Consider the following 13,178-nt stretch of genomic DNA (forward strand, 5'->3'; position numbering starts at 1 on the left):
AAAAGGGGAAGGAAACGTCGAGTAAAATTACTCCGCTGGCCGAGCGCGAGATCTACCCAGCGATATCCACCGCGATATTTACATAGACCCGCGGTTTATTAATTATCTAAACACGGTGTAATGAATCGCGATACGGAAATGCCAGGGTAGCTGCGTGCGTTGTTCACCCCTGAGGTTTTCTCCCACTTTTTTCAAAATCGTCGCTAAATATCCATTACCTAAGCTCGTAAAACCCTCGTGTTATTATAACCATGAAAATTTCCTTAGGAGAGGTAAACGGAGGAAAAGCCACGTCCAGTCGGACATTTATCGGACACGGTGGTCCACGGGATCAGCTTGGAATATTCTCGTCCCGGTTGCGGTAACCTGTGGCTAGCTCTCGGCTTAGATACACGGAGCTTAGATCCGCCTTGGGTTTGCTTTAGGACCCTCACGAAGGCGATACGTCAACGTCATAATGGGGGCCATAAATCCAGCTCGCACGCGCCTAAACCTCGCTCGTGGAGACCGCACGCGGACCACGGTCCGCAACCGTCCATAATCCGCCCGCGTGTCCCCGTTACTATGCCTTCAACTTAGTTTGCACGCTGACTTTGTTAGATATTCCTCCGTTCATCCATCACCGTGGCGGTCTCGTGATCGGCTGGATTCGTGAAATCTGAAATGTAACGTGGGAAACCTCGACATTGATAGGCAACTAAGGATCTCGATGCTTTCGTGATCGATTAAGGCTAGTTTCAAGGGAATTTCTATCGAATTACGTTTCGATTTCTAATGGTTTATTCGATGATACACGTAGAATCGCTACGACCCGATGCAAGTAGAAACGGAAGAGGGTCAATTGATCGAAGGTAAGGTTCTCGGTTGGCAGGGAAAATTATTGTCATTTTCCGGCCCCGGTAATGGTCGTCCAGCGGTGCAGTCGAAGAAGGGGTCGAATTGCACGCGGAGAAATTTAAAGGGCGTGCGAAGTCGGTTTTACGCGTCGGATGCGCAGCCCCGAATTCAATTTATACCCTCCGCCAAGTTTCCGGCCCGAACCACACATCCTTGCGGGATCGCAGCACTTCGCTCCACTTCCGGCACCCCGTTGGATGAGATATCTTTCCTCTCCTTTTCTTCGCATCCAACGTCCTCTGTCTTCGATGAAATACGGGAACGATATCTGTATCGCGGTACGAGCAGGACTTTCGGCCGGGGAAAAACAGAGTAGGGCGAGGCAAATAAATCGCGGTGCAAAATGGATCGGGCGACGTGCGGTGGGCGACGTCACGCATGGACGAGTGTCAAAACACCATGGAGGTTTGGTCGCCTGTCCAGCTACGATGCATTAAAGGGCGACGAGTTAATGGACAACTGGGATCCACTGGCGACACGATCCACCTCTGCTCCAACCACCCGTTGCTCCCGAAGGAATTCGCCAGATGTAAGTCAGATTCGTGCACCAAGTTTCATTAAAGGAGGGAAGTTTTAATGATTAGCTAAAATGAGACATTTTTTTATTTACAACGACAGCGAATTGCGAGAAGAATCGTTGGAGCCGTTGGCCAGAGAGATATTGAAAGATCGAAAAATGTATCTATTATATCCGACGGGCTCGGAACACGTAGAAACTGGATACCACGTATGCTAGTTCGAGATCCTGGCAAAACTCTCCCGAGGGGAAAGCCGAGGATATTGAATATCAGATCGCGTGTCCCCGGTGTGTTTATTCGCGCGACGCCAAACCCGCGCGGCGCAGGAAACAAAATCCTGTGCCCGAAGGGTAGTACACGATCACGTAGAGAAAGTCTTTTATCGTGAACTGAACGTGATTGAAAATAGGCGTAGAAAATCGATAGAGATCTACGTTGGAACATTTTCTCGATAAAAATTTACACTCTGGCTGCGACGGAGATCTGACGCAGAACCTTCTTCGGACTGGTGATTGCCGTCGCAGAAAATCAACCCCCTTTTTCCAAAGCCAATGAATTCGAGTTTCTGGTCTACGGTCAGATCGTAGGTAGCTTCGGTACACGCCACCGCGGGGGAGACAAATGGCGGTGGTTATCTCCGGGAGGGAAAAGATAAAGAGAAATACCGAATAGAGTGGAATCGGTAGGAGAACTGGTGCTGGAGAGGCAGACGGAGCCGAGAAAGGAAGATGGGATGAAAACATCGATTGCAGGGGCTTGTAACACCGCGGTACGAACAGAGGGATCAGGCCGAGCGATAAACCAAGCGGCCTGGAAAATGCCGGATCAACGGCGCGATGTTTCAGCAAAAACTGTCTGGAAATCGGTACAGCCACGGCTCAAGGAGACCGAGGAAAATGGGGAGGACGTAACGGGCCATGGAGAAAGAAGAAAGAGAATTTCTCCTCGTTTTCCACTGCCTACACAACCCCTCTTTGACATGGACCGAGCCTCCAACCCTCCACGTATATGTATATAGACCTCTCGCGTTATACGCGACATTTTATCGCTTATCCCCGCGGACTATACCTCCTCCTACCCTATCGCTCTCCAGCCTGTGAATCCCGACGGATTTATGTGAAAAGTAATACGAATTAAACTGACGTCTGTCCCCCTGTTCTCTCAGCGTGTACGGTATAAGCGCTAGAAAGAAGCTCGCGGAATCGACAGACAAGCGGCGAACCCTCGGGAATACGAAGATAATGTTTAACGGAATACGCTTTATACAACCCATGTTTATTTTACTATCTTTTTTGGTTTAAAGAGATTTATTATTGTTCCTGTGTTATGGAAGGGAGGTGGAGGAAAGGAAAGGAAAAATTTCGTTTTCTCTAACCCTTATACTATAATTGGAATATTTTATACTCTATATACATATGTTCAAATTTGAAATTGATCCATGGTCAATGATACAGAAATTTGGAAAATTTCTGAAGTGACATCTGTGAGAAGTTTGTTGAATTTTCTGAATATACATCATTTCTTTATATTTTACGACGATAAGTTATCGAATGTCGATAACCAACGTTGTAGCGACTGTCGTTAAAACAGCTACCTAGCATTTCGTCTGACGATCACTTTTGCAGTTCGAAAACTGTATGTCCAACTGTTGGTATTGTAGGAATTTATAGTGTCTCCATTTTAACGTGACTTTAGCAAACAGAAAGATAATTTCAATTCTATTTCATTGAAATATAGTATCCTCTATTGTAATTGTACTTTCAGTAACATGCAACGCGATACTATACATTATTAATTGTTATTTCATATGAAAGACCAGTTTTCGTTTGAGAAGCAATTCAAATTGCCCGCCATAGAATTATAAAAGCGCCACGTGTCAGTAGCGTCACTCGCGGCGAGACACTGTACTCAACTGCACTGTATACAAACAGTAGTTCATGATCGATAAGTCATTTAATTCTGCGACCTCGGAAGGTGCGTCAACGCAACATCACGTGCTGATAAGATTAATCGGCTACGATAAGGTGAAGTGTCTCCTTTGTGAGAAGCAATAACAGTGGCAGTAGCGAGAGGTATGTTTACCGTGTTACTTCAATTCAGCTTTCTAGTTTTAATCTATATTCCTATCGTAGGGACACGTTGTAGCGTTGTATCGCGTCTACGAAAAGCTGACGCGGCAACGGCCGGTACCATCGCGTTCACCCACACGCGCACACCTGTTTCTATGTGTTGACGTTCCACGTACGCGTATATTTGAAATCCAGTCATTAGTAGATTACTCAAGAATATATTTCAAACGTCAACTAACTCGTTGTATGAACGAAAGCTTTATATGTGTAAGATTATTCCACGTTTCCTACGACTCCACTTTTTTCAAACAGCGCACTGCATGGTGGTGCCTTCCGTAGTCAGAAACGAAAACTAAATCCTACAAACTTATTATTCAAAAATAAATGAAATTAGTATGGTAATGACTTAAATTAACGATTAGATATTAAAAGAATATATTTATTTGATTCGCTGTATCCACTGTTGTCGCGCTAAACGGAAATTTAAATTTATCGTTCGACTTCCAACTTGTCGTGCAACTATCGATATTCATACGAGAGTTCGATCACTCGCGACTGGATTCTCGAGGATTTTTCCGACCTTTAGCGCCGCTCTGGGTCCAATTACGAAACCGCCAAAACGACCTTCCATAGAGCAGAAGAATTCGGTAATTTGATTTACTTTTATCGAAGGAAAATTATTCTTTTCTTTATCTTCAGATATTTCAATTTTATTTTACGTATATTTATTTTAATATACGCTAGATAAAGAAACAGAGCTCGTTATCTACAACTGCACAAATAAAAGAATTCGAAATAGGAGAATGTTTTAATTGTTTCGATTAAGTATGCAAACCGCAAATAAGCGTTTATGCAATTTACTGCACCGATAAAAATACTTCTGTATTCAGTGAATCATTGAATTGGTTGTAGTCATACTATAATCAAACTTGAAAAAAAAAATTTTTCAATCGCATCTTTATTTATAATAAATAATGAGATTTGATAGGAAATTTTACAAAGAAGAAAAATCTGCTACAACTTCGTTTGAAAAAAAGAATCTTCACCATTTAAAGATTTAAATGATTGATTTAGCAACGTACCGAGCTCCCCATCTTCTGCAACAACATAATTGCGCTAATGGCGGTGACCTCGTTCACGATTTTCATCTAGGGTATCTATTGCCGGTCGTGGCAAATCGGATTGTCGGAAAATTAAATTCTTCGCAGTATATGTGCTCGCGGACATTTTGCAAAGCAACGCACACGCCTCGAAAAAAACAACGTGCCTCGTGAAAAAATACCCATCTCTAAAAAAAACATTGAATTTTTTATATAAAAATTCGTTGCAGAGATGCTGGAGAACGCCAATGGGACGTCCGAGCTGGAACCGAAAGAACGGGTCCCAATTATACAACCGGATGAGAAGACCCTGGAGAAGTTGGACATCCTGACTGACTTGTTTAGCGACCACTATCGTCGCAAGCCTTCGTTTATCGTCCGAGTTCCGGGAAGGTAATTTTAATTTCACCTTCGGGTTGATATCGAAATTCTCTGTATTTTGAAATGAACCATTTCAGACGCGATCAGCTAATACAATTACAGCTGTTTAATTTTTCAGCAAATAATTGCGGTCGTTTTGATCGTCTGTTCGCAGGGTTAATTTAATTGGCGAGCACGTCGATTATTGCGGATACGCAGTTTGCCCGATGGCCATCGAACAAGACATAATCATCGCCGTAGCTCCCTATCCGGACGAAATCCATATCGTCAACATGGATTTCAAATACAAACCCTTCGGCTGCAACTTTGAAGAACTAAAGTGAGTGAATATTACAAATATTACTTGGTATCTTTAACCGAAACTCGGTGAGCTTCAATTACCAAGGACAAACTTAATACGCTCCATGCTTTCGAGGGTGTAAGAAATTAGAGTGTCGCGCTACGCTCTATGTACTTCCGGTAACAGGATCTAGGATAGGGTTGCAAATTTACCACGCTTTGCTTTTACGCTCTCGCTTTAAAAAAGGGATACTTCTACATTAGAAGACAATATTTTTAAAAATATCGGAAAATTTAAAAAGGAGTAGAAGCAGAAGATAATTGCAAAAATTCCATACACAACGTTGGAATGCAATTGCGTGGTAAGAAATTTTTTCGGTGCATTTCTCCGCGGGTAGAAAATAAATGGCATTCGGCTCCTGACGTGAAGCTAATTCCTTGGAATATAGTAGGTAAGTACTAGCAAACGCGTTCGTGTCGGATTAAAAAGGTCGCGATAAAATGAAAGGTGGTACGATAAAGCTGGCCGATGTAATTTCATCAGTCTCCAGGTGTTTATCAAACGTCTATTGATAAACCCTCTGTTCGAAAGAATTCGTCAAGATATTTTCAGCTTAACGACGTGAAATTTGAATTTAAACGAGCCCGCAGACTTGTTGCAACCCCTATGATTAATCTTCTTTTTTCCTTCGTGGACGTACCGTACCGAGAAGTAATTTTTGCATATAATAACCTCGGTCTTTCCGTCGAAAGGGAAAAACAAAGTCCATTGTAATGCAAATGAAAAATTGGATAATACGTGGAAACGGTGCAACTCGTTATTTTTCCACGTTGTACGTTCCTTGCTACTTCTTCGAAAAACGTAACAGGTATTGCGAAAATCGGACAGATTTGCCAGCTTTGTTACGAAGAAACTTAATCTTCGCTATGAAAAAGTACATATGAAATCTCTACTGAGGTAAATATAAAACTGGGAATAAACAAGGTGCTCGAAATGCAACAGTATAAAATATAACTTAAAAGTCCTTTGCCACTTTTCTGTGAAAAAAGAAGGAAGTTTGACAACTCTTTCGCAGTTTTACCGCGAGGGAACCAATCGGCTTTGTTCCAATGTGGTACAAATATTTCCTGTGCGGAGTGAAAGGAGCTCTGGAAGTGATCCCTAAGGAATGCAAACCGAAGGGATTCGTGGCTGCAGTTTGGGGAAACATTCCTCCTAATTCAGGCCTTTCAAGCTCGAGCGCCCTCGTTTCTGCCGCTCTTCTTTTGACCATGCATCTGAATAAGGTGAGTGCTTTATTATTCAATCCGATCCGATACGCGAAACGCGGTTCGATTACGAGCCAACCGATCGCGTCTGCTCATTATCAGCCGGGGTAATGATAGAATTCGTCGACTGGAAAGTCCTCTCGTGGCGATGACGTCTGTAATTTATCCGGGTAGCGAAATTCGCAATATCGGGCCGCGTATTGCGGTTTCCCTCGTAATATCGTTCCTGTACGATAGAGGGGTAGGAAAGCAGGGGGTTGCGCGTTAAGGGAATCGATCTGGTATCGCGTGGCCCGTATGTAAAGCGATCGTAAGTACGTTTTATGGGTCTCGTCCCAGCGGAAGTCGTGGGTAATGGACAGGAAGGTATCAGAAATTCCTGGGACATTCCATTCAGACACTCGCCGCATAATCTTCGTGAAAAGGAGAAGGACAAACGGCTGAGGCCGTATGCTGGTAGCTCGTTGAAAGAGACATTAGAGGTCCAGGGAACTTCTCTCATCGATCTTGGAAGCCCCGAGAGGAAAAGAAGAAACGAAACCGTCGACGACCACGAAAAGATAGAAACGAGATTTTTACTTATCAGTCGCGCAAGATTATTTCTCCCCGGAATGAAACAGCTGCATCCCGTACACGCTGTAATATCATCGTCCCCGCGTGCGTGTCTACGTGATTTAATCATAACGAAACGGCTGTGCTAGGAACGTGACACTGATACCCGGTGCAGCCTGTTAATCACGTAGCCTTACAAATTTCCACCTGCCGAGTAAGGAATTTTCCGTTTCTCTCTCTCTCTCTTCTAAACCGTGTCTTGCCGTTTGTTCGCCAAACATCCCTTACTCTACAATGTTTCCTTATTTTTACCTCCGCCATCCCGCAGCCATTATTTCCCTGTCACTCGCGAATTTCATTTTCTTTTCGACCATTTCCCGGTATCACCTTTTTAACTAAACCTGCACTTCTGCAATTTTATTAAAAGATAAAATTGTTATTAGGAGAAATTAAACTAACAGCGAAACTTGTATGGGACGGACTTAATAATTTCGTTTCGAAAGTGGATAAAAAGAATTCCCTTGAGCTGGAATTCTTTCGGCTTCGTCCACTCGTGTTTGATTGTATCGATTTCACGAACCTTTGAAAGGTTCTTACCGAAGGGAGAACTTGTTTCTCGGGGAAAAAGAAAGCTTGGTCGTTTCAACGCGTAGCGAGACGACGAGAATTCTTGAAAGTAAACTTTAGTTTCTTCGCGTACTTCGAGCGGCCATTGAAAAAGAAATTTAATTAACAGTTTAATAGAGCCGGACCATGGTAATTTGCTTCGGTACGAGAAATTTTGTAGTTGAAGCCTGTTCGCAATTATCAGAGATCCACACTTAGGGGTAGTTCGCGAACGGGAAAGTGTGTTTACTTTCACTTTCGCGGGTGGAGAGTGGTCGAAGACAAACGTAAACGTGCTGACAATGGAGCTATCTCGATGGCAAAATAGAAAGTTGATAGTCGTTTTCGTTGTTGCAGCAACCATTGTCGAAACGTGAATTGGCTACCATCAGCGCGAGAGCAGAGAGATACGTGGGCACCATGGGTGGCGGTATGGATCAGGCAATCGCGTTTCTTGGAAAACCAGGTATTATTATTTCTGCTCCGTCGGTGATGTATTTAAAAAAAAATTTTTTTAATGCATTATTAATACCGGCGAAGGTTCTGCGATGCTAATCGAATTCGACCCCGTGCGTGGTACCGACGTTACCTTACCGGAAACCGCAGTGTTCGTAATAGCCCATAGCCAGGCATGTCACAACAAAGCTTCTACGGGTGATTTTAATTTAAGGGTCGTGGAATGTCACCTCGCCGCACTGGTAATATATCGTTTCTTTCGACACTACGAATTTTAACCCGTTCACCGTTCGTTCGAAAGATAATTCTAGTCACGGTCCAAGCGTTCGTACAATGAACACTCGAAGAATCGTTCGAACGTAACGTTTCAAAGGAGCTAATGGGATTGCGTTTCGATTATGTTTCACGGATGACTTTGATCGATGCGCCTCCAAGATCCTCCCCTGTATCAGAAATAATGCCAGTCTATCTAACAAATCTGAGCGTGCTTCCTTTATAAACCGATGACAACTGATGAACTGCTAGATTGATGTAACGTTACTCCGAATACTCGAGAATCTTCAATTATCATTCATTTTAATAATTGCTATCTCATTAGCTTCTGTATCGCTCAAAGCGTTCAGGAACGGAGTGTACTTATTTAAGGAGTTTATTTGCAGATGATAGCAAAGAAAAGGAGCATACCTTTGGAACGAGTAAGAAGATTAATCGACGTTCAAGAACTGCTTGGTATGAACTTAGAAGAAATGGTCTCTGTAGTAACCACAGACCTTCACGAGGAACCATATACCATGGACGAAGTATGTAATCGAGGAGAAAAATTGGTCGATCTGTACGCGTACGATTTTACGCAACATTGATTCCGTTGTTCTGTCGCTGGCTCTATTGATTTTCTATAGTAAACACATTATTCGCTCGTTTAGATTCATCGAATCACCGGAAATTATTCTTTCGTCCTTTCTAACCGCCGTTTCGATTCGCACAAAAGCGATACAATTTCCTGTGTAATAACGTTATCTGTAACCCGTTGTAGACAAATCGACACCGTTGCTTTTCTAGGTCAACAATCTCGACACGTCGAACGATATGCTGAGAAAGTTATTAGGAGGCTTCAATGATTCGCAGACGTTCAAGCTGAAACAACGGGCATTGCACGTGTACCAGGGTAACGATATTGTTGATAAGATCGATTGAAACGGGCGAGATAAGGAAAAATGGTTGTTACATACTTCAGAAGCTGCCAGGGTGAGAGAATTCCAACGTGTCAGCGCGGACAGCAGCATGATGGAAGAGGAGAAGCTTCAACGTTTAGGCAGTCTGATGTGCAAGAGCCACGAGAGTCTACAGAAACTCTACGAGTGCAGCCATCCGAGTGTCGATGCACTGGTCGAAAAAGCCATGAGTTACGGTGCACTTGGTGCAAGACTCACGGGAGCTGGGTAAGTGAGACTGTGGATAACAGTGTTCCTCGTAGAATAGTCTCAAATTAATTTGAATATAAATAGCTGAATCTGGGATGATCAAAGAGAACAGGAGCTGGAAGGCGTCTCAAGATTGTATGCTCTATTTAACCCTTTCGCTACTATAATTACCCAATGCAAAGTGATTGCACCTCAAAATAGCTAACATTTAAAATTTTCGTTCGACCATCGCGAATGGATTAAAGAGGAGAAATTATTGTTAAAATTGTTCACATAGAGGAACGTATAGAGACAGGGAAAACAAGGGGTTTGGAATGTTTGAAATGTTCTAACTTATAATCTGGTATGTGTAGAGACTGATTCGTAATCATTCCGGGAATGGCAGTGTACCCGAGATTAATTATTTTGTACAGTCTCTTTGATCACCCAGAATCCGATAGTATCTGCTCACTTTTAGATCCACGTCTATTGACGAATGCATGATGCTGTTTCGAACTCTGTTTAATTGAAAACTGTTGCCTGTGTATTTCGTTCCTAACTTCGACATTTTATATCTGTAGAAATGGTGTTTGCACTCGGAAAATGCATTCTAGGTGTAGGGATAACTCTTACACTGTTGGAATAGAAATAAATCGAAGTTAGTAATCAATGTCTGAAAGAGTCGAAGGGTTGCCCATGAATTTTCATAATTTACAACTCTAAGTAAAATACGATATCGAAAATGGTCCACTGTTTTACGACGTTTCCATATCAAAATACCTGGACGAAATCAAATCGATCCGTGGGTGTGTTTCTGTGTGCCACGTGAAAGAAATTATACCTTTGCAACACGATGACACGCAACCAGACGACAGTTACAACTTCACTCGAAAAAAAAATCATTTAAAAACATAGAAAATCGTTGGCAATTTTTAGTCGTGCTTCGCGATTCATTTCAAACTGTCACGTATGAAATCATGATTAAAAAAAGAGGAAACGTATCGAGGATGTGAAACGACGCGGTTAAATAATTTTATTTCGGCACAGGTGGGGCGGCTGTATTGTGGCGATCATAACGAAAGACAAGGTTTCGCAATTTCTGGATAAACTTAAAACGGACTTCGTTCAATGCGGAATAAAACGTGGATTCGAGCTGAACGATCTGGTATTTCCAACCGAACCGAACCAAGGTGCTGTAATTTATACGACCTAGATTCTTTTCTATCCAACTGTTTCAATTTTCTTCTTACATTTTATAAATACATTTTTAATTGTGTATTATATAACTACAATATGAATCGTTTATCTATCATACTTGTATAAGAAATATGACTCTTGCCAAATGTACCAAATTTAGACAATCGAGGGCTGAAAAGAGGCTGAATTTCAATTGCACAGGTAATATCATTTTCATTACTCTGTTATTCGATATTGGTTCACGCGATATCGTCTGCTCGATCGTCGGTGCTAAATGTCAAATCACGCGGTATCGCGTGCACCATCGTTTTGTAATCTTAGATTCGAACAACAGATTATTGAGACCAGTATATTTGGTAATTTTTATAACGTAACAATTATCAAATAAAAATAGAATCCATGTTATTTTATAAATTTAAAAAGGAATATTAATCCGTAATATGAAAGTACAAAATTTTCGCTAATTTTACCACTCGTGTGTAATCCTTTGAATATTCCTGGAATTACCAACGAATTTTAATCCCTCGGTTATTCCTGAAAATATTTCTCTTTTTTCCAATATTTGTAAACGCTGTATTTACTTTTTTCTTCGAAATCCTGCGAGGAAAAGCGTAGGTACAAATACCATGCGTCGTCTGGAATTGATTTACAATGATGCACGTAAAAAATAGATCGCAGGAAACGAAGGGTTGTCAATGGGATTTCCGTAAAACCCACCCTATTTGCGAAACTGCTCGCGCTGGTCAAAAGGTCTGACGATCGTTAACGATCAGCCACGGAATTACGAAGTAAATAGAATGCTTTCCACGGCTTATGGAATCCTAAAACTTTATCAAAGTTAGATCCGAAAGGATAAAGTTGACGGAATGAAAATTTCCATTCGACCTACATACGCCTAAGGGGGCGGTCTTATGTACTCCACTCATCGTGGACATGGAAATTAGAGGATAGCAGAGGTACGCTTGGATGCAACGGAGATTTCGCTTGATTAAAAGGAAATTTAAAATCTTCCACGCTTCCTGCTTCCCCATGCAACGCTATTTTTCCAAGAGAAGATCACTTTGCTCGATAGGTATCGCACAAGAAACCATTTGTCGAAACAGAAAATTATTATTCCCCTCTTTCGTACCAATTAAGAGCTCTTTCTTTTTAATCACCGTTTCGTTCTTCCATTTTTCAGTGATACTCCAGTTCCTCTTAACCGAGACTAAGAAAAAGAGGCTCACGTCCAGAAATAAGATTTAGTACGATATACCCCTCCATTTTGCTTCATATACATTTTATGTAGAAACACACTTAGGCAGAGCATGAAAATTTATGCCCCGTGTAACATCATATTTCACCGAAAAGAATGAATTATTAACGATCCCCGTGCCTTTCTTCTCCTTGTGTTCAACGATTCCATCTTGATCCATATTCGCGGAGACAATCGACGCGAATAACGAATTTAAAAGTGGAAAATATATTTCTTATCGTGAAGATCTGAATTTTCTATTGTAATTTTAATTTTTGAATCCATTTGAGAAGCTTAAATTTGAAAATTAATTTCTGCAACGATGAGAAATTTCCAAGCGTAAGCTCAGAGCCTTTCTTTAGAAGTTTCATGTCTCTGAACTTTAAACAAACTGAAACGTTGTTGGCCTGTTTCAAAATAATACCGAGTCGATATAAATTTCATCCATTTCAAAAATACCCCCAAGAAACTCCAGTTACGTCAACCGTGAGAAATAAGGTGTGCGCGGCTCGGAAAGAGGCTTGAAACAATTACGAAGAAAGTTCTTTAACAGGCTTTCCAAGTGGAATTAAAAGGCCGTGACAATAAGTTAACTTATAGAAGCGAACTGTACGTAATAAGACAACTTTGTAATTCTTACGACTTATTCGTAGAGTTTCGTATCCGCCGAGGATTCTGTCACGCTCATATTTCAAAGTTATGCAATTTCAATGCTGCTATCTAGAACACACTATGATTGTTGTTGTTTCACGTGAAATTCGCGAGTTATTTGATTCTGACGGAGATTTCGGGGTATCATAAATCTAGAAGTATTCAAATCCGATCGTAAATCCTTCGGGGTGTTAACAAATCGAAAATATATTTTCAATTTCTCTGATATTGATAGAATCGAAATGGAGTGGTTTCGTTACTGACTTTTCGTGGACAAATATTCGACCTTTCATGAAATATTTATCGCGAGGGTTGTCAGGGATTGACATTCATTTAAAATTTGAAAATTAATTATTTTTCTTCTTAATTAGGGAGAGGTCGCAACGCGTGTGAGTGGTGACGAAAGTATTAAATTCTTATCAAGATGAAGCGAACTTTAGAGGAAATGCCTTTTTGTTAGTGAAAAAGTTATTGATATGGACAAATGGTAGATAATCAATACCTCTGTCGGACTTTAAGACAGCAATCATGGCGACATTGGTAAAAAAATCCTTACGTGTTCGCAATTT

The 13,178-nt window shown here is 41.4% G+C and overlaps 1 protein-coding gene across 7 annotated transcripts in view; it reads left to right on the forward strand.

Moving 5' to 3' along the window:
• LOC114872389 (N-acetylgalactosamine kinase) overlaps positions 1 to 11,196 on the forward strand; it is a 75,821-nt gene extending 64,625 nt beyond the window's left edge. For 2 of the 7 annotated variants that reach the window (XM_029179531.2, XM_029179533.2), the window contains 9 exons: positions 4,815 to 4,977; positions 5,120 to 5,284; positions 6,321 to 6,531; positions 8,029 to 8,137; positions 8,212 to 8,369; positions 8,787 to 8,927; positions 9,187 to 9,292; positions 9,362 to 9,566; positions 10,575 to 11,196. In XM_029179531.2, coding sequence (XP_029035364.2) covers positions 4,817 to 4,977; positions 5,120 to 5,284; positions 6,321 to 6,531; positions 8,029 to 8,137; positions 8,212 to 8,369; positions 8,787 to 8,927; positions 9,187 to 9,292; positions 9,362 to 9,566; positions 10,575 to 10,740 — 1,422 coding nt within the window. In that variant the 5' untranslated portion in view covers positions 4,815 to 4,816 and the 3' untranslated portion in view covers positions 10,741 to 11,196. The other 5 variants (XM_029179535.2, XM_029179537.2, XM_029179536.2 and 2 more) reach the window with 5 other exon arrangements.
• Positions 11,197 to 13,178: the final 1,982 nt, after the last annotated feature.

The sequence above is a fragment of the Osmia bicornis genome, chromosome 5 (genome assembly GCF_907164935.1).
Source record: "Osmia bicornis bicornis chromosome 5, iOsmBic2.1, whole genome shotgun sequence".
NCBI lineage: Eukaryota > Metazoa > Arthropoda > Insecta > Hymenoptera > Megachilidae > Osmia > Osmia bicornis.